The sequence below is a fragment of the Phaseolus vulgaris genome, chromosome 1 (assembly GCF_051622355.1).
Source record: "Phaseolus vulgaris cultivar YP4 chromosome 1, ASM5162235v1, whole genome shotgun sequence".
Classification (NCBI taxonomy): domain Eukaryota; kingdom Viridiplantae; phylum Streptophyta; class Magnoliopsida; order Fabales; family Fabaceae; genus Phaseolus; species Phaseolus vulgaris.
In genome coordinates, this window is record NC_143498.1 from 54,017,992 (window position 1) to 54,045,510 (window position 27,519).

Below are 27,519 nucleotides of genomic sequence, written 5' to 3' on the forward strand. Positions count from 1 at the left end.
TCACTTCATGTTTCCTTACGAATGCAGTAAGTAGTTGTTATATACTCTGAATTTAGATATTCAAAACGTTATTTTCGTGCTTCATTTAAACTTCTAGATAGTCATATCCATAAGTGAGTTACGAGTTATGAATTTTCATGTCCGGGATGATGTGTTGTAAGTGGTGTTGAGGATCAAAATCCGAAACTCATTTATGTTTGCTTATGACGAAATCCAGAAATGACATATTATTTCTAAATTTATATATCCAGAACTTTATGATAATTACAAATATAAATATCCAGAAGATAAAAATAAATAAATTATTAAAAACAAAACAAACATACGGAGAATCAGCAATCTAATAAAATGACAGAAGACATCTTTATCAACCAAAAGGCCCAAAACAGGTCCGTCTCCACCAGTGAACCATGGACCTAGTTCGGCCCAAAACTATTGTAGCCGTACTAATTTATTTATTTTATTTATATATTGTTTCAATGCAATATCAAATGGGGTGGTGGCGCAGTTGGCTAGCGCGTAGGTCTCATAGCTTCTGAGTGATCCTGAGGTCGAGAGTTCGAGCCTCTCTCACCCCAATTTCAATTTTTTTCACTTTTAAGGCCAATGTCTCTCGCTTCACAGTAAGTTACTAGTTTTCAGAGTTCAAATCATGAGAAAAAACTGAAGATTTCATGTTCAAGATAAAATTCATAATGTCACCTTTAATCTTGAGTGAAGTTTCAATTTATTTGATCAAAAATCTTAAGTATGATTACGGGACAAACATTATTGATGTTGCTTTGATGCCATTCCATCCAAGGAATAAGTACAATTTTTTATTTCACTACTTGTGAAACGTTTTTCTATTTATCTTTTCACTTCTCTTACTCTCTTTTAGGTTTTGTTCTAAAAGATTTTTTGGGTTATAAAAGGTTCATTTTTAAAGCAACAAGAATCTAATCTAATTTCATTATGTGAAGGGGTTTCGGTCTCTAGCTTCCAACTCCACATTGTGTTTCTACAAAATATATGTATTGTTTTTCACTTGAAATGGAAATAGGATTCTGACACACAAAATACACTCAGTTTATTTGTTATATCTTATTCTAGCCTCTGATTTTGTTAAAATCTTCATCGTCTGATGCAAGAATTGACAGAGACAAAATTATTGAAGTCAAAATCTTTGTTTGTCCCTGTTTTCCCTCATACTCACAAATCAATTTTAGAACAATCAAATGTACCTAAAATGGAATCTCAAATGTTTGACTTATTAACTACGCGTTCCGTGTTTTAGGTTATTTGCTTTTTTAAAAAGTTAGCTAAATCCACACAGAGAGCACTACGAACTAAGAGTGTCTTAATGATAAATTTCACATCTTCTTCTATTGAATAACAAACAATAGAAAAGCATATTTTTATATTGTATACTTTTAATGTATTACGTTTTTTGTTAGGAAGATGAGACCTATAAAATTATTGAAGTCTTCGTTTTTCTTCTTCGATTGGACAAGTTGTTGGGTGATGAATTGTGGTTCTTCTCGTCCCCGTGCTTCTCCTTCGGCATTTTGTCTCGGGCAAACACCGAATGAGGTACCTGCGAAGACACTCCGACACTCAAGTCAGTAAAGCGGATAATCAGTATTCGGGTAGGTGCACAGTAATAAATGACGTACCTTTCTCCTTGGTATGTGTGCTATTTATATTATTTTAATGAACTTACCTTATTGGGTCTGATTAGTGAAGTGAATCTCACTTAGGGTTGCATTACCTAATCTTTAATGACGGATTAACTTCACTGACATTGGTTTGAGTGTTAATGGATGTATAGGTCGGCTGGTCAAGCCGACCGTGAGAATTTCTAGAGGTTCGATCAAATTTCTGAAGTCTCAATCAATTCCACGTGTCTCGATCTTGCTCATGCCAGTACAATTTCTAAAGATAAAATATTTATTGATGAGTTGATGAATTGGTTTTTGGTTGGAAGATCTAAATCACCAACTTCGTTGTGCCAAAAAAATTGACAGGTCTTAAATCACTTCTCTGGAATAATTGAATTTGAACAGAAGAAAGGAACGTTGACTGTGAGTGGCTCGAAAACACAAGTTGATTCACCAACACCACACTGCACAACATTTGACCCCATGCTCCTTCATTTCATGTGGGTCCCAACACCTTTCATGAGTTTCTTCTCATCTCAGAAACTACAAATAACAACCAAACACTTATGCTTCTGGATCATAAAATTTATGTTTCTTGTTTTGTCTTGGCTTTTGTTGATGTCCTCTTTCAGACTAATTTTTTCATAACAATGGAGGACACTAGTTTTTAGCTTCAATAATTAGAAGAAAAAAGGTCAATAATGGGGGCTAAACAACCAGAACACAGGGTTACAGGATTTTATTTGGCACCGACATTACCTATCCAGAAGCTACTCACCACGACAAGAACAACCTTCACTTATTTTCATTCACTTCAAAATTAAAAAAAATATTTTTTTAAGAATAAAATAAAAAAAGTGAGTTCAAATTATTAAAATTATAAAAAAAATATTCAAAATATATAAGAAAGGTGTGTATATTTAAAAAATTATAAAATATATTGTTATAATGTGAGGGGCTCAAAAATAATTGTTATCGACTAAATAATTGATTTATTCATTCAGTTGTTTATTTTTTTGTTAGCTCTCACCTAAGTAAGATTTTCTATAGTTTAAATAAATATTTAATATATTCGCAATAAATATTATAATAATTACGTATTTTGTGATGGTGGTTGTGTTTATTTATATTATTTGATAAAACATTTAACTGTTAAACTTAAATTAAAGTATGTGTCATTTTGTTAACGTTAGTATTATCTAATTTTCCATTCAGGTTTAATCATTGTTAATATATGATTTAATTAATACATTTACTCCATGTTGTTCGATCAATATGTCCCAAAATCATTTGGACATCTAACAGTACAAATATAAATAAGATTTTATTAAAATATAAAAAAAATTAATATCTATTTTAAAATTAGAGGATTAACTGAATGTTGTATATGCAGGTAGTGTTCAAATTGATTTTTCAAACTTGACAAAACTCTATTTAAGTATTTATCACACTTATCAGTGTGTATGAGATTCATGAAAGCAGAATTTCTTGAACAAAAGTCAACAATTTCCACCTTTGGTCAGCTTGTGGCTCTTCTTGTGGAATCACTGTGATTGATAACTAATAATTTGAAAGTAAAACTAAATTATAATTAAATTTACCTATTAATAATTTGTAAAATAAATAAATGGAACTAAATTTGAAGGAAATAAGGAGAGCAAGTGGCTGGTTAAGTAAATTACAATACTAAAAACTAAATAATATAATTAATTATTAATTTTAAATATAGTTAAAATGATAGTGGCATTATATTAAATTGATGTATAATAGTGGGAGTGAATTGTTGCCTAAATTATTTATGTGTAGTCTGGTCAAAGGCGTAGCTTTTCGTTAATGTCAACGTCAATAGGCAGTGTTAGGTGGTTTTTGAGGTAATTGAAGTAATTAGGCAAAATGCAATGTAATTAGGATCATCCAGATCTGATCCACCTTCTCTCTTACTATTAAATTTCACATGTCAATAGTCTGTTAGTTAATTATCCACCTACTTAATGTTTCGTATAATTCCATTAATTACTGCAATAATATTATTTTTTTATATAATTTTTTTTTATGGAACTTTACATTGACATTTGAGTTAGACTGATATCTCAAATAACAACTATTATTTATCATCAATAAAAAATATTATTAAAAAAATATAGAAATATATAAATATATAAGAATAGATCAAGATGAAAAGGCATATGCTACTGCTACAGTAATTATTTACTCCACTTGTTTTATTCTTTTAATAGATTTTTTTTTACTATAAATTATCAAAAGATCCTGAAAACTCTAACTGTCTTAAAAGTTATTTATGTGTAAAATAAAAACTATATGCGTTTCAGATTAACATGTTTTTGTGTTATTTTGCGACTGAACAATTACTTTTACAAAATACTTCTAATTCACTGTACTACTATAACAACTATCAATTTTCAATATAATAAATCTTAGTTAAAAAATAGGATTGAAGTTTATATCAAAATATTTAATAATATGTTAGTGAATGTAACATCAGCTTATAATTAATTTTATAATATTAAATTTAACTTAAAGTTTATTTTTTAATATTACATCATCAAAGTTTGTGTATAACATTTGTACCATTATCTCACGACCCATAAATATAAATCTTATATTACTATAAATTTGATGAATTAAACTTAAAATCTTAAAATATTTTATTATCAAAACATAAATAACATATTTTGGTAAAGAAAATAAGCTACTCCACCTTTTCCTCAAATGGCAAATTTGACTCCAGCAGAATTGTTAGGGGAAAAAAGGTATATTTCGTACAACATTTGAACTTATAAACTCGTAGGTTGTTACTGCTTTTCATTTTCTTACGTTCTTACTAATGAAAATCGTTTTATCGATAATTAAAGACCGTGATTAACAGAACCGTTAAAAAATCGAAACCCTCGCAATATGTTGAAATATAATTATTTTTGGTACATCAATTTCTAGTTGTGATGGTTGTTATTTCATTAAATTATATTTATTACATTATAATTTTATTCATTAAAAATGCATAGCAAAATAAATGCTCCCTAGTTAATGCATTTATGTATTTGTGTATAAAAACAAATAATAATTGCATTAGTAATTCATATTGAGATGAGTGGGTTGATGTCATGAAAGAATTATGATATGTTAATAACTCAATAGTTAATTGATCTAGATTATAATTATTAGAAGTAAAATGATAAATAATCTTTTACTGAAATGTATATTAGGAGATAGAGAAATTTTGAAAAGTGTTAATCTCATGCTTTTAAGTATAAAGTTTATAAAGTAGTTTTTTCAACTTGAAAATGTAAAAAGTTGACATAATTAATTAGAAAAATGTTATTTTTCATAACAATTAAAAGTCATTAATTATAACTGTGATTTGACTAATGTAATTTCGATATAAGTCATGAGATTTTAACATCTTTTACAATCATTTAACAATTAATAATAACATTATTTTAATAATTTTTTATATCATTTAATTTTTTTCAAATTGTCAAATGAAGAGTTGTATACAATAAGAGATCTCTAAATAGAATTTTCTTTTCAATATTAATCAAATTTTAGAAAAAAATATTTCTCTTTACCATTATAATATAGTTTATGGTTTATGGTTGTGAATATATAAGGGGTGAACTAATTATTACTCTAAAGCAACCGGAGTAGTCTCTGTGGACATTGTGGGCCAGAAGAACACATTCCGTTACACTTTAAAAACTTTGTCTCTACCAATTCCTCACCAAACTCCTTCAAATTATTGACCTACCTACGAAAGTCATAGTATATGAACTCACTCACTCACCCCACCCTAATTGCTTTATTGCTATTTCTTGTTGAAATATAAAATTGTTTTTCACCGAGCACCGCGCAGAGAAAACAATTCCCATATGCATGCATAATTTTCCAAATCTGAGGCCAATTGTGTTATAGCAGTTTCTTAAGACACAAGAGAATTCTGTCATAATAATAATTTATTACATTAGTATCGATTTCATTATTATTAATAGTTGAAAGTTGAAACCGCGTGGTGAAGTGAAGGAAGTCCACACTCTCTGTCTCCATGCGCAATAAATATTTTCAATCTCAACTTCAGTTACTCACTTCTCTCTCATGGCATGTGGCCCCATAAAACTATTAGTAGAATCGTAATTGTTATGCTACGAACTATAAAACCATAACCATTTCACTGCTCTTTTTCCCAGATTGATTCATAACTTTGCAATTATATCTCTGTCTATTTATTGCTGTTCTATACCTTTGTCTTCGTTTTGTTCACAACCTATTTGGCCCTTCAGATCTTGGAGCATCCAAATGGCTCCACGCTTGTACCCTGCTTGCAGAACCCTGCTCCTCCTCTCTCTTCTTTTCTTCCTTTTTCTCTCTGTTTCCTCTTCCTCCACTGCCACCACAAGGAGAATGTCGGAGTTGGATGAGGAAAAAGACGACTTTCAACAACCCCTCAAAAACAAATCCACCAAAAACCAAACCCCATTCATAAAGTCCATTCCTTCCTCCAAAAACCAAACTAAAACCGTCAAATCCAGCAACCTTAACTCCTCCAAAAACCAAACCAAAACCATCAACCCCAATTCCAACAAAAACCAAACCAAGCTAGCCAAACCCAAAACCAAAACCAAAACCGCGGTCATCACCGACACAGAGGTTGTCGGGAAGAAACTCAACTCCACCACCTTCAAATCCAAGAAGCTGAATTCCACTTCCACCAAGACATCGTCTTCATTGGATCTCGGTGGCGGCGGCGGCAAGAACAAAACGACAAAAGCCGCCGCCACAAAGGACAAGGAACCGACTAAAAAGACCGAATCCGAGAAGAAGAGTGGCGGCGGTAAGAAGAAAGAACAGCAACCCAGTTGGGTGATGGAAGACGAGTTGGACGAGGATTTGGTTTCGGAGTTCAAGGATCTACCCATGAAGTTCCAGCAAACACTGATCCCTGACCTGGAACGAATCTCCACAACTTCCAAAGCGTACATCAGAAAAGCCAACAAAGAGATTACGAAAGGGTTCAAACCCTACGTCGGAAACAAGTACGCGCCCACCATTGCCACTTTACTCTCTTGCGCCTTCGCTCTGATTCCTCTGCTTTTGGCCTCAGTGCTCTTGAACAAAATCAAAGCCTATTTCTCACTGCAAAAGCTCCTCATCTTCATCCAAGCCTATCTCGCCATCTACTTCTTCATTCTCTGTCTCTCCTCGTTCATCACTGGCCTTGAACCTCTGAGGTTTTTCTACTCTACTTCGCGCTCCACCTATCTCTGCTTGCAGGTTCTCCAAACTCTCGCTTACGTCCTCTACCTTTTGCTCCTCCTAATGTACCTCGTTTTGGTCTTCTCCACTGGTTCCGGGCTCGCCACCAAGTTCATGGGCCTGGCCCAAACCTTAGTGGGCTTTTCCGTCGGGTTGCATTACTACATGACGGTGTTTCACAGGGTGGTCTTGAAGCAACCGCCCAAGACCAATTGGAAGATTCACGCCATTTACGCCGCGTGTTTTTTCCTCATTTCTCTTATTGCCGGAGCTGATAGAAGGAAGAAGACCTACTTGGAAGAAGGTGGAGAAGAGGGCAAGAAAAATTGATACATTATACTTAATTTTCGCCTTTTCTTTTCTAAATTAAAATAATAAACCTACCAAAGTTCTATTATTCTAGCCAAGTGTCGTAAGACTCTGGCTTTTGATTTGTATCACCCCGCATTCATATTCATTTCATAAATAAACGAAGATCACCGTATAATTTGTATAATGCATCATTCTAAATCATAATAATGCAAAGAACATGAACATTGTTTTCGGGTCACTTCACTCGTATTTTATCAATTATTTGCTTTTTCCAAGAGTTTAATTTTCCAAAATCTTTGTAACGCAAGTACATTTGTGGTTTATTGTGTGCAACAAATGATGTTCACGTTGAATATCTCTCATTGAAATCCTCTCGTTATCTCTTTAATTTTGGTTGTTTTTTTATGTCTGAGAAGATATCTGCAAAACTATTCTGATACTCAAGTTAGATGAGATTAACGTGAATATGATCTAGTTTAGGGTTCAAAGTAACATTACATTTTTACTATGAGAGTTTTCTCTTATTTATACTGTTTTAGTAGGTTTTATCCTCTTAGAATTACTAAGTTAGATCTAATTGATGTTAATTCTACTTTTTAATCTCTAATTGGGATTAACATCCTTAATCTTGATATGACTTGGATGTTGATTTTTACCAAAACATTGTTAGTGTGTCTAGTGACCGGGCCATTCGGGTTTCGATTTCATGGTATAACAAATGACATGGAGACAAGGTTGCAAACAAATTAATAAGAATGGTGCTTGGGTGTAGAGGCCATGATAGTAATTTAATGAAGCACCGACGGTTTTTGAATGTGTAGAGCAGCATGTGTCGGTGGGGTATGGCAGAAACTTGAGCAGCACAGGTTCAACCTTCCTTACATTCTCTTCTCTTAGCCACAACAGTGCTTGCAGATTGAGAAATCTCACACTTCATGCATTCAAACACATGACAAAATAAAATATCCACATGCTATCATAAGAATTTCTGCATAAATTTTTGGTCCTGCGCTCATTAATTTGGCCGTCCTTGTTAGATGCAAGTCGCTTTCTGAAGAAGTGAGTGGAAGTCACTGTCATCTCATGAAAAGGGTACTTACCCCTCAACATTACTCAAAATCTCTCTCATTCTACGATTGCAATCCAAACACACCCTATTTGCTTAATACTGCATTCATCTCATGTTTATATCAGTCACTAATGTTGGTGCACTATTTAATTCCGCGCAATTCTAATTATCTTTTATATTTAATCTCAGTTAAATTATAAAAAAAACTATATATAGCGTAAAAAAACACTTAATAAATGTCCCAAAAAAAAAACAATTCCAACCAAGTCAACAAAAAAGTAAAACATAAACGTCTACCACTTAATTTTCCCTCAAAATAGCCTAAATCAATCACAAACTTTTAATCAGAAACATACATACCATGAGTTGAAGCACCAATCAGAGTAAAGAAATAGATCGAAGGAACCTTAAAAAAAATCAAAGTCCAAAACCTTTAATTGAAATGAGAAAAAAATTCAGAGTAATCAGACATTCCACCTTCAAAAGATACAAGAGTTTATACGCCTCCAAATCTCACTCACCCTCACAATCCAAATGCTTCTCAAAATTAAATTAACTGATGTAGACGCATTGAGTGACTTAAATTGTAAAAAATGCGAACCAGAATCAACCTGGTCTACCGAACTAAACCCTAAACTATAAATTTGATAAACTAAACAAACTTTTGATATTATACACTTTCAATAACTCTCATCTCATATTAAATAATGCACTTTAAATTTAACTTAAATTTATTAATTTCAGATTAATTATATATTATGAAATATCTTTATTAATATAGAATCTCCAATATTATTTTTATAATAATTAAAGTTAGCAGTTACATGTATTTAAGATTGTTTTATATGCTAAAAAATATCTTCAATTATATTTAAAGACAATGGAAATTTTGAAATAATAACATTAAATCGACTTTAGGAAATTTTAATCCAATAGATGACTGAAAATATTTTTTTCTATATAAACCATAATTAAAATTCATTTTATAAGACTAGAAAATATATTTATATCTAAAAGATATAATAAACAAAGGATAGTTGTTTTTTAAATTGTAATCTCTATCAAAGAGTTTTATACTTTCATCGTGCATCACATTTTTTAAAGATTTCTATTCAGTAATACTGTCATAATTTATCTCTACTAATAATCTTGTAGCTCTCAATTCTGCATCCCTACTATAACCAATTTGATCAACGAAATCTTCATACACCAAACTCTCACCGTTACCATCAACAACAACTCATTGAAAATTCACCTCATCTAAAAGCAACACACGAGCTACGCAATAACTCACTTTTAAGCTTTTATGGAATGAAAGATCCATTTATTCAAAGTTTTATACAGCAACATCTTGTCGGTTTTCAAATAGAACTGAAACAGATTTCAGAATTTTTATAAAAAAAAGTTTCTAATTCGAGTTGCAAAGACGTACGCAATAACCTTAAGTAAAAACTACACAAAATTTTACACTTTCGTGCCCAAACACATTACATAGTAATTTAGAATATTAATATACTGAAAACAAAGTTGGCGTGACGGAACGGTGCTATAAAAACCCGTTAGACCCGACCCGATCACAGACCATACCGCTGTAAGCCCAAACTCATTTCATTTTCTTCTTTCTCTGCTCTTCTTTTCAATCTCCAAACGCGTGACTCACTTCTCAACTAAATTAATCAACAGGTATGGTTTCCAATGTTTCCTATTTTGCTGAATTCACTCACTGCTTCACACTCTGTACCACGTCTGAATTCCATGAATCTGCTTTGTTATCTGTTGATGATCCACGTGGTAATTCTAATTGAGGTTTTCTTCTCGTGTTTAATGGAATGACTGTAACTTCGTTGCAGATTCTGGTAGTTGCTGAGTATTATTTTTCATTTTTCACTACAATCGATGATATCTATTCTTTAGAGAGGAATATGCTCTCTGACCATGCTTTCGACGTGATAGAGCATGGTTAATGTTATCCACCTTTCAATGTTAGTAATCTCTGTCGCTTTTTATTTTTTCTATTACTTGATTGATACTATTGCGTTGTTGGTTGTTTTTTTTGTTTCTATATGATTTATGCCTCAGCGTTAAGGTCTGCAATCTGCATTTGGTGGTGTAAATGGTTTATGCGTAGGGGTACAGTGTCAGTAATAAAAAAAAAAAACTAGGGTATGGATAAAGCAGGATTTCTTATAGAAGTATCAAAACGGAAACAATAAGTTATTTAATCGTTGGAAATATTTAAAGAAGACAGGTTTCGAAGGAGCGAAGTAGTAGCAAATCAAAAGTGACAAAACTTAGTATTTTACATAGACTGAATTGTGTACTTGAGAAATAAGTGAGCATTTGATATATAGTTATGTTTACCATTAAGTACTAGTATTTGGGCTTAGTCCGGATTAGGAGATTGTTTAAGGGGACCCATGTGTCATAGGTTAACTAGTTTGATAGGCAAATGGGTTATTTGTACTGTTTGTTCCTTTAGTGGCATGCTTGCTTTAACCTTAATTGAGGTCTGAAACAAACAGCTTTGAGGCATTGACTGTTTCGAACATGTGATCCACTCAGTGGGTAAAATCTACTAGTGCAAATGGTTAGTGAGAAGATAAAAAGTTCCCATAAACTTTTGAAAGGCAGACTATAACATCCCTTTTGCAGATTATATGACTTTCTTAGTATTTTCAGATTTATGTGTGCTCATTAACACTCTGTAATGATGGAAAAAATGGTTCCTGCCAAGAATTAAACAACAATACAGGGGGGAATGGAATAGAGATAATTTTAATTTTCCTGATATTTGTCTGTACATCATCTCCGCTTGGCTATGTTTTCACATTTGAGGTTTTTGGATTCATGCAAATACCCTAATTATTTCTGCCTTAAAGTGTACATAAATGCTATTTAGTCTCAAGAAATAGCTCTTGCAATGCAACACTGGCTTTTTTGTTTCTAGCTTCAAAGCTGTAATTATTTGATTAAATCTTTTGATTAGTTCAGGTCATAATTCTGTGTAACCTTAGAACATAATTCTCTACCGATGTTACCTAAACATTATTTTCACATTGTTTGACTTGTCTTTGGGATCCTCATTAATTTGAAAAGCATGGTGTGCCTAAAGCATTCTGGCTGCTGATTCATCATTTCTGTATGAAATTCAATGTATGCTAGATTTTCTTGTTCGTGATCAAAAGAGAAGAAGCTACAACCCATTGATTTTTTTATACGGGAAAGGTTGATCTTCCATAATGTCTTCTCTTCAACTGTTGCAACTAACTCGGCGTGGCCAGAGTATTCTGGCTTCAAGAAGGTATTGAACTGTACTTTTATTTTGTGGTGATTCTTAATTTCATACCAAGCATTGAATCTGGCTTACTATTAGACTCAAATTGTTTGTTTTTTGACTTAAATATCAATTTTATATTTTCATCAGCTATTCTGCTCATTATTCCTAGGTATGTTTTGAAGTTCATGTTTCACACCTGGTTGTATACTCTGCCTTGTCTACTATTGAATGAAGAAAGAAACTGATGCTAAAAGAACGTGTACACACTAAAAAGAGTAGTAATTCTCTGTTACAAAAACCTATATATAGATAAGAGAATTACAACTGTTATAAAGGAAAAAACAGAAAAGAGAAATATTTCTAACAACCTCCCACAAGTTCAAGGTGGGTGAAATACAGTTTGTAGATCAACCACTTCGAGCTTGGATCTAAGAAAAAGAAGTCTTGTAGGAGATGGAGGTTTAGTAAGAATGTCTACTACTAATCATGTCAGGAATATATTGAACAATCAGTTGCTTGGCAAGCATTCTTCTCAAACAAAGAAAATGAAGTGCCAAGTGCTTTGACTTGGCATGTAGAATGGGGATTACGAGAAATATTAACAACAACAACACTAAGATTGTCACAATAAACAACTGGAACACAATGAGGGATAACAAGTTCACTAAGTAACTTTTGAATCCAAAGAAGTGTAGTGGTGGAGGTTTAGTAAGAATGTCTGGCCAAAATGGAGTACATAAGCCCAACAATCATGATACCTGGGAATTTCGGCAGTACTGAGCAGTGATGCATGTTTCATCTAAAATTACGAAGATCGAATGATAGAATGATATAATGCTTATATATACCATTTCAAAATGCCCATGATGCAATCTTGAGACTTCTCGTGCTAATTTAGTTTAAGCTCTTAGAAATTGGTAATTTATAACATTGATCTGTAACAATAACGAAGGTAACATCCCATTTTGGTTTCCAATTCCCCCATATTCTACTCCTATAATAATTGCGTACTGTAACTGATTTTTTCTCTTAATCTTTATTCTTTTCTTTTAACTTCCCATTTGTCAAAACTGATTGTTGTAGTTAATAAATGTCGTTTGTAAAATAGATTCTCTATATTTTCCCAACAAGTAAAATAGACATGGAGTGCCTCCCTTCCTCCCTTTTTTTGCTGCGGAGTGCCATTAGGACCCATAAAACTTCCAAATCATCAGGTCTATTTGCATTGTGAAATGTAAACTTAGCAGACTTTATTGCAATGAGTATTGTCCAGGAAGGAGACAGGTCTGTCTTGGAAGAAGCATTTGTACAATTTTTCATATTTGATCTGAAATTTTCTTCTCTATTACTTCAATTATTTTTAAAGGCAATGGATGTTATGTTGGGTTGATTGATTTGCATAAAATGTTGCACTATTCTTCATGATTTTGACATTACCTTTATACATTTATTTGAGAAATGTTTGTTTTGCTTTGCTCATACCCTGTTTCCATGTATTAGCAATAGTATCTTGTACTCATAATACACCAAAATTTTGTTGCTGACTTGTACCACTGAAACCTATTGTTTAACTAATTTCCATCTACACTGTAACATTGCTGATGCTTTCTCCGCGGGGTTGATGACAGGAAAACTTTATTACTTGCATCTGGTATCTTAATTGCTGGCGGAACAGCTGCATATATGCAATCAAGGTCTAGAGTTAATAGACCTGATTTATTTGGACATTGCAATGGGCACAACAATGATAGAGAATTCACAGAGGAGGCTGGCCTTAATGCGTCAAACAATAAACAAAAGAAAGGGTTGAAGTCACTCCAACTCCTTGCTTCAATTCTACTATCTGACATGGGGAAATTAGGTGCAAGGGATCTCTTAGGTTTAGTTGCTATAGCGGTAAGTCTGTTTTATTCTGGATCATTATGCTTCATGCATGCCTTCAATTTTTAAATGAGGCATAATTTAATGTGTATGTATGTGTGTGTGTATTCATCAAGTTTTTTTATGACATCTACTTATGTTTAAAATTATGAAATCTAGTCCTGATTTAGTGCTCACCACATGTAATATATACTCATTATACTGGTAAAAGAGATCAATAAAAACCAAATAGTTTGTTGATGTCATTTATTTGGGGGCCAAATGTGAAGGCTGTAATGCACACCTTGAATGGGCAGATATGGTTCAGATTCTCCTGCTGCAACTCAACATCAAGAGTGCTGTATGTAAATTATATACACTGGGTTGTCATATTAGATGCTCTGGGAACTTTGGCTGAAGATCTTTATGTCGTTCTTCTTTTTCTTTTATTGGATTTGGGGTGGAGTGTTCCATAAAAGTGTAGACTGTAGAGTGGAAAATAAAAAAAAATATGATTTGTATATTGAAAGAAGATAGTACAGAATGGAAAGAGTTACAAGTTTTCAAATATAAAAACAGCCCTCCTTAAGAGAAGATAAATAAAAAAAGTATCAACTTTATTTTTTTCACTGCATTATTTTATATGTATGGCATGTCAAAGTCCGTAGTTTCTCTACCTCTGATACACCCAGTGATAGCTGCATGGTCTAGAAGGAAAAACACAATACTTCTATAATAGGAAGGAGGTATCTTATTAGCATGAAGTTTTGATAAAACCATAGGTCTTAAGTTCTTATCTTAAATATGAGTATGGTTTGGCTTTATTACTGGGTATGGGTATATAATATACATGCTCTCTCAGACTGTGTAAGATTTCATTTTGCACTTGCTTACCTGTTGGAACACAGGCGCTTAGAATCTCAGTATTGAAGCCTGTGCTAGTAAATGAAATTTTGGAGAAAATTAAAGATGAAATATTTTTATTTGTTTGTCTAAACCATGAGAGACTGGTCCTCGTATACAGAAAAGTATATGGATATCCGAAACTATACGAAAATGAGATATATTGGGGTAACACCCTCTCTCCAAAGAAATAAATGACATAGAGTTTAAAATTAATGACTTTTAGAACTGCATGTATTTGCAGGTGTTGCGAACTGCTTTAAGCAACAGGCTAGCTAAAGTGCAAGGCTTCCTATTTCGTGCTGCTTTTCTTCGACGTGTACCGTTGTTTCTTCGGCTAATTTCAGAAAATATTCTTTTGTGTTTCCTTTTGTCAACCATTCATTCTACATCAAAGTATATAACAGGGACTTTGAGTTTACATTTCAGAAGAATATTGACAAAGCTTATCCATTCCCACTATTTTGAGGTATAAATTGTTAAATTCCATGTCAGCTGTGTCTATTTTAGATTCTCTGAGTTGAACTATTAATCATCTTATATATTCCTTGTCCCTACTGTCTTAAATATTTAGTTGTTGACTATTATCCTCTCTATGTTGTTTCTTTTATTTGCTCTTCTGTTTTACATGAATGACAAGTCTGTTTTCACATTCACTACTATATTTTCGAAATTTGCCTGACGATACCTTCTATTGTTTAAAGAATATGGATAATGGATCATAGTTGGTTATGGACTGTTCTTTTTGGGGGTACATGAATTTAAATTTGTTTAAGATATAAGTAAAACAAAAGGAAAAAACTCAGATGGTCCTGCTGGCTATTTTTTGGATCTTGGCTGCTCCTGCCCTGAACCATTCTGAATGTTTTTCCATATCTTGTATTAAGTGGAAGTTACTTGAGAATGTTCTTTGACCAACTGTTTGCTTCTCAAAGTAGAATAACTATACAAAAGATTTTTTTTAAATTCCTAGTAGGCTGTGCTGACACTCTCATTCTTTTATATTTTATGAGAAGATTATTCTCACAATTAGCTGAGTAAATCCTAAAAAATGCATTATAACACATGTTAGTTCTTGTGATGGCTTCATGTTTATCATTCGTTTTGCTTTCAGAACATGGTGTATTACAAAATATCACATGTTGATGGTCGGATAACTAACCCAGAACAAAGAATTGCCAGTGATGTGCCAAAGTTCTGTTCAGAGTTGAGTGAAATTGTACAGGATGATCTCACAGCAGTTACTGATGGACTTCTATACACTTGGCGTTTGTGTTCATATGCTAGCCCAAAATATGTCTTCTGGATATTGGTATCTCTTTAATTGAATTATTCTGTTTTACAATTTCTGATTAGCCACTTCTATTCATACTTTTTGAGTATTTTTTTGTGTGTCTGGAAGCTGTATGATATTAGATCTGATATGCTTGCCTTCTCAATATACTGTTGTGGCTTTTTCAGGCATATGTACTCGGAGCTGGTGCTGCAATCAGAAATTTCTCTCCTTCATTCGGAAAACTTATGTCTAAAGAGCAGCAATTGGAAGGAGAGTATCGGCAGCTTCACTCACGATTAAGGACTCACTCAGAAAGCATAGCATTCTATGGTGGAGAGAGGAAAGAAGAAGCTCATATTCAACAGAAGTTTAAAGCCTTGGTTAGGCATGTGCATAATGTCCTACATGACCATTGGTGGTTTGGGATGATTCAGGACTTATTATTGAAGTACCTTGGTGCTACTTTTGCTGTTATTTTGATTATTGAACCTTTCTTTTCTGGTCATTTAAGGCCCGACAGCTCAACTTTAGGGCGTGCAGAGATGTTAAGCAATCTTAGATATCATACTAGTGTCATAATTTCTTTATTTCAGTCTCTAGGAACACTTTCTATCAGTGCAAGACGGCTCAATCGTCTCAGGTCTGTTAGATCTTTCATTTCAGTTGTTTTTAGAAGTTGATATGAGAGGCTTTTATTGCGTGCGTTATATACAATACTTTACCAGATCCATTTTGTCTAGATGTTCTGACCTATCTGTATGTATTACAGTGGATATGCTGATCGCATTTGTGAACTAATGGCTGTATCAAGGGACTTAAGTTTGGTGGATGAGAAATCTTCCCTTCAAAGGAAGGCAAGTAGAAATTGCATAAGTGAAGCTAACTACATTGAATTTGATGGTGTCAAGGTAAGTCAAATCTGCTCAACAATCTATTGTCTTTGAATTCATATTTTCTTCTCGTGTTTTATTAGTGATGGTGCACCCAAATTCAGGTTGTGACCCCCACTGGTAATGTCTTGGTGGATGATCTGACTCTTAGGGTTGAATCAGGATCAAATCTTTTGATTACAGGTATCTGCACTGAACCATCTCTGTAAATATTGGCCTTTCTTTCTAGGGAGAGGCTACCAACATGTACATTCATTTGAACACATCCTCTAGTCTCTATTACTGGTTGAAGTTTATTAAAAATCACAAATTTTATTGTTGAATCAGGACCAAATCTTTTGATTACAGGTATCTGAACCCTCTCTTTAAATGATGCTACCACCATGTACATTTTTTTGAACAACTGGTTGAAGTTTATTAAAAATCACAATTTTTAGGGGGTCCTACTTTACTTTAATTAGTCTCTACTCTATCTCTATATTGGAAATTTTCAATAAATTTTGACTAACAATGGAGTGTTTTAAAGTGTGTTGCCACTCCCCTTTCTATTTTTATTATTTATCTATTTCTTTGTTGGAAGAGTCGTTGTTAAACTGTGATTTGTGATGGTTGATTGTTTGACATGTTATTAATGCTTCTTTGGCTGAAGGTCCAAATGGCAGTGGTAAAAGCTCTCTTTTCCGGGTTCTAGGTGGCCTTTGGCCATTGATATCTGGACATATTGTCAAACCTGGAATTGGCTCTGATCTTAATAAGGAGATTTTCTATGTTCCCCAAAGGCCATACACTGCTGTAGGAACACTTCGTGATCAGCTGATTTATCCTCTTACGGCAGATCAAGAGGTTAAACCACTCACAGATCGTGGGATGGTGGAGCTGTTGAAAAATGTAAAGTTCACAATCCCATGTTTTTCTCAATTTCACACAAATATGTAGCAGTTAATTGATGATTTTGTAGATGTTATTGTTTATGGAACTTACGTGTTTATGTACCCAAGGTTGACCTTGAATACCTGTTGGATCGTTACCCTCCTGAAAAGGAGGTAAACTGGGGTGAGGAACTTTCATTGGGTGAGCAACAGAGATTGGGCATGGCAAGACTTTTCTACCATAAGCCTACATTTGCAATTCTAGATGAGTGCACAAGTGCTGTGACTACTGATATGGAAGAACGGTTTTGTGCTAAAGTTAGGGCAATGGGAACATCATGCATTACCATATCACACCGTCCAGCATTGGTTGCATTTCATGATGTGGTTTTATCCTTAGATGGTGAAGGAGGATGGAGTGTACATCATAAAAGGTTGGAACTTTACTGTGCAGTTTATTATTGTTCTACTTTGGAGTTATGTTATTGTCTGAGATTAAGATTTAAACTCCAGGGAGGGCTCTCCTAAGGAAATGGAGATTGATACGATGAAGGGATCAGAAACAAAACGACAGAGTGATGCCAAAGCAGTACAACTTGCATTTTCCATGAGCAAAAAGGTTTAGATATTTTCTGATTTTGTTCTAGTTGCCTTCATTGTTCTTGTTTTACATACATTATTGTAAAGATTTCGACAACTTTTTCTCTAGGATTCTGCATTCTCAAGTCCAAAGTCACAGTCGTATTTTTCAGAGGTGATATCTTCATCTCCTTCTATGAATCATACAGTTTCACCTTCTGTTGTTCCCCAACTCCGTTGTAATACAAGGGTATTGCCATTGAGAGTAGCTGCCATGTGCAAAGTATTGGTGAGTACCTTCTGTAAATATGCTCTCATAAGGCGTTTGCTCCTTTGTGTGTGTAGTAGTGTGCTGTATATTTCAATACTTCCATCACTGTTATTTATTCTCAATGCCTCTCGTACTGTTTGGAATGAAGAATTTTAAAATTTCAAGGAATTTGAAATCCTAGAAATTTGAATTGCTTTGATTTAAACCTCCATCATTTTAAACTGTTTTGTTTGGATAAAAATTAATTCAAACTTCTTACATTTCAAATTCTTAGTTTAGATAGGGTAATTTAGTTTCTACTATATCCAAAAAAATAAATATATATGTAAAAATTGAAACTTTAAAATAAAACATTAATTAGTTTTAAATTTTTAATGAGAGAAAAGACAGATTTAATAAATGAGAAGAGTATCAATTTCAAAATCCTATCTTTTTGTCAAAATTTGAAATTTTATAATTTTTAAGTTAAAAAATACTCATAAATATCAAGAATTTCAATATTTTTAAATTATCAATTCAAACAACATGTTCTGAAAATTCTTCATCCAATCACAACATTAGAGTTTGTTTGTGAAACTTTCAGGTATTGTTATTTGGCTGTGGTAATTATAACCCCTAGCATTTGTATTGACATTTCTTAAATCAATTTAATGTACTTGAGTTACCCCTGCAACCGACAGTTATTTTATACTGGTCATTGATAGCAAAGTAGGTGTTAGGTTGGTTAACTTGTTGGCAATTTTGTTTTCAGGCTTTTTTTGGTTGGGAAACTAATGGTTATGATTTTCTCTTCAAATTTTTATACTGCTTTTCTTTTTATTGTTTTTTAATCTGAAAAGTAAAAAAACGTATAGCTTTAAAATGCGGCTGAAAACTCCTCTTTTATTTTCCCATTCATTACTGGTTTACTTCAAGTATCAATGATGCACACTGCTCACAGCATCCAAATGAAAGTTAAAATCCTTTGTCAGAATATTAAGAAAAATGGAGAAAGCTGCTTTTGACTTGTTCTACTTCTCTCTTCCTCAATTGTACCTCCCAATATTACAAAACTTGTAAGACTTGAACATTAAAGTGCAACCAAGTTATAAACCACATAAGTTCAAACCAAAGACAGAACACGAACAGGGACTCAACATAATTTTCTGAAAATAAATTATTTCATCATAAATAACATAATAATGGAACCCAAAAATCTGACCTAGCAGCTTATTGAGGAAGCATACAAAGGCCACTTTTTTAAAATCTTAAATCATTGGATGATGTCCCACATATGGGTTCTGTGCATGTATGGAGGATTTTTTTGGCAGGAAATAAGGGTGTGCATTTAGCCTATAGAGTTGCAATTTCAATTCTAATTTTTTCAGAATTGAAATTGGTTTAGAATTCTAATTCTTTTGTTTGTTTGGATTGTACAAAAAGATAGTGTGAGATTACTCCACTTTGGCACCTCAGATTACAGGTGATGGGTAATGTTATTGATTACATCAGGTTTCAGTAAAAAAAAATATCAATAGAGGTGTTGAGTAAGGACAATGGTGGTGGTCAATTGAGTGGTGAAGTGTAGATGGTGATAAGTGTTGTTACACCGGCAGTGGTGGTGATGGTACCATGGTAGTGAAGATGACATTTGGTGATTTGGCAGCAGCAATGAGAGTGGTATTGGAAGCAGGGGTGATAGAAATTAGGGAAAAGAGGGGAATAAAAAATGTATTAGAATTTAGAAAGGATTTTTATTGTCTTGAACTGAATACAATTGCTCAAGAACAAGTATCTATCCTTATCACAACATATTAAACCTGCTCACATCACACCCTCATAATTCCTCACTGACTATCTATATTCTATACCCTTTTTCTCTACCTGCCATAACTGACTCAACAGACTTAACCACGTTCTATTTTTCTCCTGTACGGTCTCCAGTTTCTCCTTTCATATACTAACTAAGGTTTTAGGTCAAGCTTGTAGCTGACCTTGACCCTCTGCCTAACACAGTGAGAGCGGCAAAAACAAAGAAAACATTTGCCCAATGTGAGGTCAGATTAGGATTTGTTATTTAGAGGGGATGGGTTAAGAACTGAGAAAATTTTATTTTAATTGTACGTTTCATGGAATTTGACAATGGAATTATGATTCCAATTCCAAAATGTATAATTAAAATCCCAAGCTCTAATTCCATATCAATTACCAAATTCATTGAACCAAACAAACACTAATTATCCATAATTTTAAAGCTATCACAAAGTTGCACATCCCCAGCCCACCCCACCCACCAAATACGTTAGACCAGATAGAAATACACCAGCCCAACACGGGGAAGGCAATGAAAGTTTACACCTAAAAGTCCAAACACGCAGGGCCTACCTCAGTCTCTTCCTAGGAAGGAAATAGAGAAAGAGGGGAGAGAGTCAGTTTCGTGAGAGGTAGTGATGGAGTCCTCACATCTGCAGTAAAGGAATATTGTAGGGCTGGTGAGTTCGTTATTTTGAGATTTTATTCTTGAGAATTCTGACTTTGAAGCTTATTGCTCTTATTTTCCTTGTATTTCATCCTCCCATTCAATAAAACAGATTTACAGATTTATTGCTAGGTTTTTCTATCACCAAACATGTATGTCTCTAACAAGCCCCTTGTATTTTTCAAATGGGACGACGCATATACCTACTTGTATGTTAGAAGTAGAATAGTCATTGAAAAAGGGTGCGTCATGCAATTAAATATTAAGCTAATAGGCGAAGGCCTATGAATAATTTATAACAAATCATAGTAAGACCAAGCATGACTTTAAGTGATGCTTTTGAAATCACACAACATCGATGGCATGAAGTGAATGCATATACATGGCTGATTGTGCATTATTTCCTTCATGACTTGCCAGGACCCAAGCATTTGTATAGAGTATACAATGTACTTTGATTGATCTATAACTACAATATTTTTCAGGCACATTTTTTCTTGTGTGGACTGCTTCATTTCAGGTACCCACTATACTTGATAAACAAGGTGCACAACTGCTTGCCGTTGCTCTTCTCGTTGTTTCACGAACATGGGTCTCAGATCGTATTGCATCACTAAATGGTATTTTCTCTATTGACTATTCAATATTCTGAAGATTCATGTGTAAATTGTTAAAACAAAAAATTATTTTCTCAGGTACCACTGTGAAGTTTGTTTTGGAGCAGGATAAAGCTTCCTTTATTCGGTTAATTGGTTTAAGTGTTCTTCAAAGTGCTGCATCTGCTTTCATTGCTCCTTCTATAAGGTAGTTACTGCAAGTACATCCAGGACCTCAGTTTCTTGTATCTTCCACCAGTGACTGGTTCAAACGTGGTTGCCATTGAAGTTTGATGATTTTGTTTATTATGTCTTAAAGAGGAGTATATCATTATTTAATGGGATTTTTTCTTATATATATATATATATATATATATATATATATATATATATATATATATATATATATATATATATGAGGGAGAGAGAGTTAAACAGATTCTAAAGCATTGAAGCACGGCTGATGTTACAAACCTTTCAAATATCCTGTTCTTCAGGCACTTGACAGCCAGACTAGCACTGGGGTGGCGATTCCGTTTGACACAACATCTGTTAGAAAACTACTTGAGAAACAACGCATTCTACAAGGTAATTGAATATGAATAATCAGAAACTGGTTTGGTTTCAAATTTTTACATGCATATTTTTTGTAGGTCTTTCACATGACAAGCAAAAATATTGATGCGGATCAGAGGATAACTCAAGACTTGGAGAAGTTAACATCAGACTTGTCTGGATTAGTCACTGGATTGGTAAAGCCATCTGTGGATATTTTGTGGTGAGAACTTCATTACTAAAATTGAATTGTTATATTTTACAACTAGCATGTAAGCACTTGAACATGTCTGATGCTTGTTCTTTTTTTTCTGTTGATTTTCCGAACTATTATTTCTCTTAAGGTTCACGTGGAGAATGAAGCTGTTAACAGGTCAGAGGGGGGTTGCCATACTCTATGCCTACATGTTACTTGGTCTTGGATTTTTAAGAACTGTTACTCCCGATTTTGGTGATTTGATAAGCCAAGAGCAACAACTTGAAGGAATATTTAGGTGAATCCATTAGAGCTTCTGCTGCTTCTATCATGGTACTAGACAAATAGTGTGAGCAGTTGAAGTGATTCTGACCTTTACACTTTGTGCTTCTGGTAGGTTCATGCACGAAAGGCTCTGTACTCATGCTGAATCTGTTGCTTTCTTTGGAGGTGGAGCTCGAGAAAAAGCTGTGAGCGTCTCATCTAAACATTGTTTAATTTCTTTACTTTAAGGGTGTGTATATTTTAGATTGTGTAAGCTTTAGAATGAAAATTACTTCGCACTTCTTCAGCACAATCAAAATGTGGAATGCTTCAGAGTAGGTGCAAATGCAACTTATTTGCACTTCATCCTTCAAATTTTGGATACACCATAATACGGCTTTACCTGGCAAAATCATCTCATTTTCTGCTTCCTTGAACAAGCTAATCCTAATTGCACAACTTTTGCATGAGTTGGTGTTTTGAAATTTAGTTGATGATGTAAGGCTCAAAGTATGGGGCATGTGATTGTATTCTGGGTTTAAAAGGAAAATATGCCTCATTTATTTTTATTTGCCCTACTCTTTTTGCATTGAATATTACAGGCTGTAAATTTTTCTATCTTAACTTTGTGCAGATGGTTGAATCAAGATTTAGGGAGCTTCTTTCCCACTCCAAATACCTCCTAAAAAAGAAGTGGCTATTTGGTATACTTGATGATTTTATCACTAAGCAACTCCCACATAATGTAACTTGGTTGCTGAGCTTATTATATGCTATGGAACATAAGGGAGACCGAGCATCAATAAGTACTCAGGGTAGGTTTGTTGGACTGATCTCAGTTACTCTCTTTATCACCAGCTTTACCCCTTCTGAGATACGCTGTACTATCTTACAGGTGAGCTGGCACATGCATTGAGGTTCTTAGCATCTGTTGTTTCTCAAAGCTTTTTAGCTTTTGGCGACATTCTTGAATTGAACAGGAAGTTTGTAGAGCTTTCTGGTGGTATTAATAGGATTTTTGAGCTTGAAGAACTTCTGGATGCAGCACAATCTGGTACTTCATCATTATTAGTTTAGTAAAACATCAAATAATATCTTACTATTTTTACAGCGATAAATCTAAATAATAGTCAATCAGTCAGTCACCATGTGTTAACCATATCTTCGATGATACAGACGACTCTATCAATAGCAGTATTACACTTCCAATGAGGGATTATCATGCCAAAGATGCTATTTCCTTTTCTAAGGTTGATATTGTAACCCCTTCCCAGAAGATGTTGGCCAGAGAGTTGACATGGGACATTGAGCTTGATAGAAGCCTGCTTGTTACTGGTTCGTATAGTTATTTTATTGTACCTTCCTTTTTAGAAGAGTGAAATTTCTCGTGATTCGAATTTAAACAGTGTGTCTTATTTCCGAAGGTCCAAATGGAAGTGGGAAAAGTTCCATTTTCAGAGTTCTTAGAGGACTTTGGCCAATTGCGAGTGGAAGACTCTCTAGACCATCTGACGATGTGGATCTAGAGGCTGGATCAGGTTGTGGCATCTTTTATGTTCCTCAGCGTCCTTACACTTGCTTGGGAACATTGCGGGATCAAATTATATACCCACTGTCCCGTGAGGAAGCAGAGTTGAGAGCATTGAAGATGTACGGAAAAGGTATATTGGATGCATAAAATAACACAGGACCCAGAATACCCTTGTCGATAAAAAATGATGTTACATGACTATGCATTAGGCACAGCACAGCCGTTCATTTTTACTAAACTAATGTTTAAAATTATGCTTCTTGCTTTGCTTTTGATTGGTCTCTACTAGCTAACATTCCGAGGTGTGATATAGTTGTAACAATTCATGAAATAATTTATATGTTAGTCATGTTGACAGCATTAAAGATTTCTTCTTTCTTTAAATTTAATTTGGAAAATATTTCTTTCCATGTTCTCTTGTGAAACAATAACATTTTCTTTTTTAATCATTTAAAGGATTCCTCCTCCACCCTCATTGTAGTGCTGATCATTGTAATCTTGTTCAGGTGAGAACCATGACTCTAGAAAATTGTTGGACAAACACTTGCAAGTTATCCTAGAAAATGTTCGGTTGAATTATCTTCTAGAAAGAGACAATAGAGGCTGGGATGCTAATCTAAACTGGGAAGACATTCTCTCTCTTGGAGAACAGCAGAGGTTAGGCATGGTATGTAAATCTAACCTATATTTATTTTACCATGAGTTTGTTAAATTTCTTACAAAAACTAATATAATATAGCCTTAAACCTCAGTTGAGGAAGACATTATAATTTGTTTATGATTTTTTTTTCTATTTGGATTGTAACTTTTATCTTGTGTTCTTAAGGCACGGTTGTTCTTCCATAAGCCTAAATTTGGTATCCTGGACGAGTGTACCAAGTATGTATGATTACTTATGCCTTTCTCTCTCTCATGCGGAATTGTTTTAATACTGACTTCAAAATATATTGATGGCAGTGCAACTAGCGTTGATGTCGAGGAACACCTCTATGGGCTAGCGAACAAAATGGGGATCACAGTTGTTACTTCCTCACAAGTAAGAATCTATAATTACCAGCAAAAATTAAAATTTTATCATAGTAAATGTAGAGAAACAAGAGCAGATCACTATTTTTTTTTTTTATCTAAAATGGGGGATTTGGCAAGCATAAATCTATTTGATTTATATTTAGTTTTAACTTAGCTGGTTAACTTCTAATTGAAAATTTGATGACCATTCACGTCACTATCAAAAAATAATTGCCTTTCCTCTTGTCTTCTCAGCGTCCTGCTTTAATACCATACCATTCCATGGAATTGCGTCTGATTGATGGTGAGGGTAACTGGGAACTTCGTTCGATAAAGCAATGATTCTCGCGAGGTACTGTTACTGCTGACTCCCATCGTTACTACTTTAGATGCTGCCCATTCTTAAACATATAAACACTCATTGCAAGCTGCAGCTTCAATTTTTTGCTCCGTAGACTTGTGGGGGCAAACGAACAAAACCAGAAAAAATAGCCAGAATGGTTGGTGATGACAAGGTTAGAGCGCACCACCTTTTATTGATCTCTGCAGTATATAATCAATCATGTACAGTGTTTTCCCCCTTTTTATTATTAGGTAGTGGATACTTATTCATATTTTGTAATCATCGAATGTAATTATTAATATTCTTTTATCTATATATCGGCATCAAACACTAGCCGTTCTTAGAGTGTGTTTGTTTCCAATTACGGAAACAAAGGAAGAGAAGAAATTCGAAAACAAGTTGAAAAAATAATTCTATAACGCAAAAAAACAATTGATTATATATAACAATATAATCTATTATGTTTTTCACTTATTTTTTCTTGGATGTTTATGGAATTTATAACATCCTCTTTGTGAGGCAATTTTTTTATTTTCAGTGGAAAATACAATTTAGTTCCCTTTTTTTAAAATGGTATAGGCATGAGTTTGTTTTATTATTTGCAAATGTAATCAATTATATTTATGTAAACTTATTGTATTATAAATAAAGATTGCAATAAAATAAAATTTTGATATATATATATATATATATATTAAAAATAAATTTTAAACTAAAATAAAAAATGTATATACAAAAGAATATGTTAAAATAAATTACTTTATAAAATTTATATTAATAAATTCAATTTCATTTATTATTTATTTTATTATAATATAAAAGCATATATACTAATAAAATATTAAATTAATTTACTTTAATTTATTTGCATCAGCATAAATAGTGTATTTATATATATACAAACACAGGCACAGTGCTCTTCAGCTGTTTGAGTTCATCCAATTTCAATAAAATACAAGCTTATTGTTAAAGAAATATGCTTGCATTAAATGAGTCCATTTGCAAGGTCAACTACCATAAGATTGAGATTAACAATGGCGCACTTGGAATATTTAACTGATTTTTGGCAACTGTTCATGTTTTCCAACTATACATTCTATTTCTATTTGACATAAATGGACAACTAAACCAATTGTGAAGCAAAGATAGTGCTTGCATACTCATTCCCTCTAATGGAGATTCTACTTCATTGCTATAAGTTTACACAATCTTACCCATTCCTTTCTCATTTATCTATAACCCCTTTAATTCAATAGACCCAAATTGTTCTATAAAAATAGAAAAAAGAAATTGTTTTCCCAGTTGTCACTTGTCTCGACATGGTAAATGGACATAGGTATCATATTAATTATATAATCTCACATTAAGAGATTAATTTTCAATTCATATTCATTCTGAGTTAATAAACTATATGCTCTACTTAGGACTAGTTTATAAGTGTGATTTGATTAATATAATTTTAAAATTGTTTTATTTCAATAAAAAAAATATACCTCTTTCTAATTGTAATTTAGTGGAGGCTGTGAATGTCAAACTCTATCTTAAAAAGAAATCTTAAAAAGAAAGAAGTTGTTGTAAAAATAATTATAGGTTGTCCTTATTTTTTATTTCTTTTAATTAACAGTTAAACGTGAGTTGTTTATTAAAATCAGTAGATTAATGATTTGATATAGTGCAGTATAATTTCAGCTTTGTTTACATCTCTAATCCATTGGATAAAGATCTTGCATATCGTTGTTCCTTTTATGGCCACGGTTGCCAGCAACTTAGCAAACATTCTTTAAGCCTCCCTTTATTCTAACTTTTTTTTCTTCCATTTTTTTAGTCCCCAGCAGAAGACTGCAACTTTGACTGATTGAATTGTAACCCAAAACCATTGCATTTTGATAATCATATTATTGATTCAGACAATTCACCCCTATTGCAATTTCAATTATCTGAAATAGTGACCTAATTATAATATAAATTTCAAAGATATCAATCAGATTTTGTTGATTTTGTTTTCTTATTTCCAAATCTTATCAATCTAGAAACATCTTTCCTATTTGAATAAATGCTTAAATGTGTTTTTAATTGTGGTATCTGTAGGAAAATTTCTTTATTTTTTTGTCACTCTTAAATTGAAAAGTACAACTTTAATCCCTATATAATATCACACTGATTAACTATTTATATATTAAATAAAAAGGTTAAATGGTCATTTTAAATTCATGCTGCTAATATAATATTCACACCTGTTATCTAAAAGAAATTAAGATTCGTAAAATAAATATGATTTATTTATCTTGAAATTAATACTCTAAATTAAGAATAATGATTGAAAACTTTAGAGGAATGGAAATAGAAAATGTGTA

The 27,519-nt window shown here is 33.1% G+C and overlaps 2 protein-coding genes and 1 non-coding gene across 5 annotated transcripts; all 3 read left to right on the forward strand.

The window, feature by feature from the left end:
* The first annotated feature begins 493 nt into the window (after positions 1-493).
* Positions 494-578, forward strand: TRNAM-CAU (transfer RNA methionine (anticodon CAU)). The gene is given in 2 exon segments: positions 494-531; positions 543-578. It is a non-coding gene; the product is annotated as a tRNA-Met (tRNA).
* A 4,882-nt stretch (positions 579-5,460) lies between these two features.
* Positions 5,461-7,458, forward strand: LOC137815155 (cell wall integrity/stress response component-like protein). Its single transcript, XM_068618219.2, has one exon. It carries the CDS (start codon positions 5,952-5,954, stop codon positions 7,236-7,238), a length of 1,287 nt encoding a protein of 428 aa, XP_068474320.1. The 5' UTR covers positions 5,461-5,951; the 3' UTR covers positions 7,239-7,458.
* A 2,348-nt stretch (positions 7,459-9,806) lies between these two features.
* Positions 9,807-25,635, forward strand: ABCD1 (peroxisomal ABC transporter 1). 3 transcript variants are annotated; one of them, XM_068618223.2, is made up of 28 exons: positions 9,807-9,972; positions 10,140-10,271; positions 11,452-11,590; positions 13,195-13,462; positions 14,574-14,798; positions 15,444-15,641; positions 15,791-16,245; positions 16,375-16,513; positions 16,600-16,678; positions 17,145-17,383; positions 17,494-17,798; positions 17,878-17,983; positions 18,074-18,232; positions 21,193-21,292; positions 21,368-21,476; positions 21,766-21,856; positions 21,922-22,046; positions 22,168-22,317; positions 22,417-22,489; positions 22,918-23,098; positions 23,179-23,337; positions 23,460-23,618; positions 23,708-23,944; positions 24,321-24,481; positions 24,641-24,693; positions 24,772-24,850; positions 25,078-25,174; positions 25,257-25,635. In XM_068618223.2, the coding sequence occupies exons 3-27, from the start codon at positions 11,529-11,531 to the stop codon at positions 25,162-25,164; spliced, it is 3,999 nt and encodes a 1,332-aa protein (XP_068474324.2). In that variant the 5' UTR covers positions 9,807-9,972; positions 10,140-10,271; positions 11,452-11,528; the 3' UTR covers positions 25,165-25,174; positions 25,257-25,635. The 3 variants fall into 3 exon arrangements, with proteins under 3 accessions (XP_068474324.2, XP_090150847.1, XP_068474325.2); XM_068618224.2 differs by lacking the exon at positions 10,140-10,271 and having other exon boundaries at positions 9,852-9,972; XM_090294721.1 differs by lacking the exon at positions 10,140-10,271 and having other exon boundaries at positions 9,816-9,972; positions 25,078-25,635.
* Positions 25,636-27,519: the final 1,884 nt, after the last annotated feature.

What these genes read in the sequence shown, in the direction of transcription:
- ABCD1 (XM_068618223.2), top strand. Translation starts at nt 11,529, where the DNA reads ATGTCTTCTCTTCAACTGTTGCAACTAACTCGGCGTGGCCAGAGTATT. An exon ending in CATTTTCCATGAGCAAAAAG is followed by an intron (nt 17,984 to 18,073) that starts GTTTAGATATTT and finishes CTTTTTCTCTAG; the next exon opens with GATTCTGCATTCTCAAGTCC. An exon ending in GTGGAGCTCGAGAAAAAGCT is followed by an intron (nt 22,490 to 22,917) that starts GTGAGCGTCTCA and finishes AACTTTGTGCAG; the next exon opens with ATGGTTGAATCAAGATTTAG.
- LOC137815155 (XM_068618219.2), top strand. Translation starts at nt 5,952, where the DNA reads ATGGCTCCACGCTTGTACCCTGCTTGCAGAACCCTGCTCCTCCTCTCT.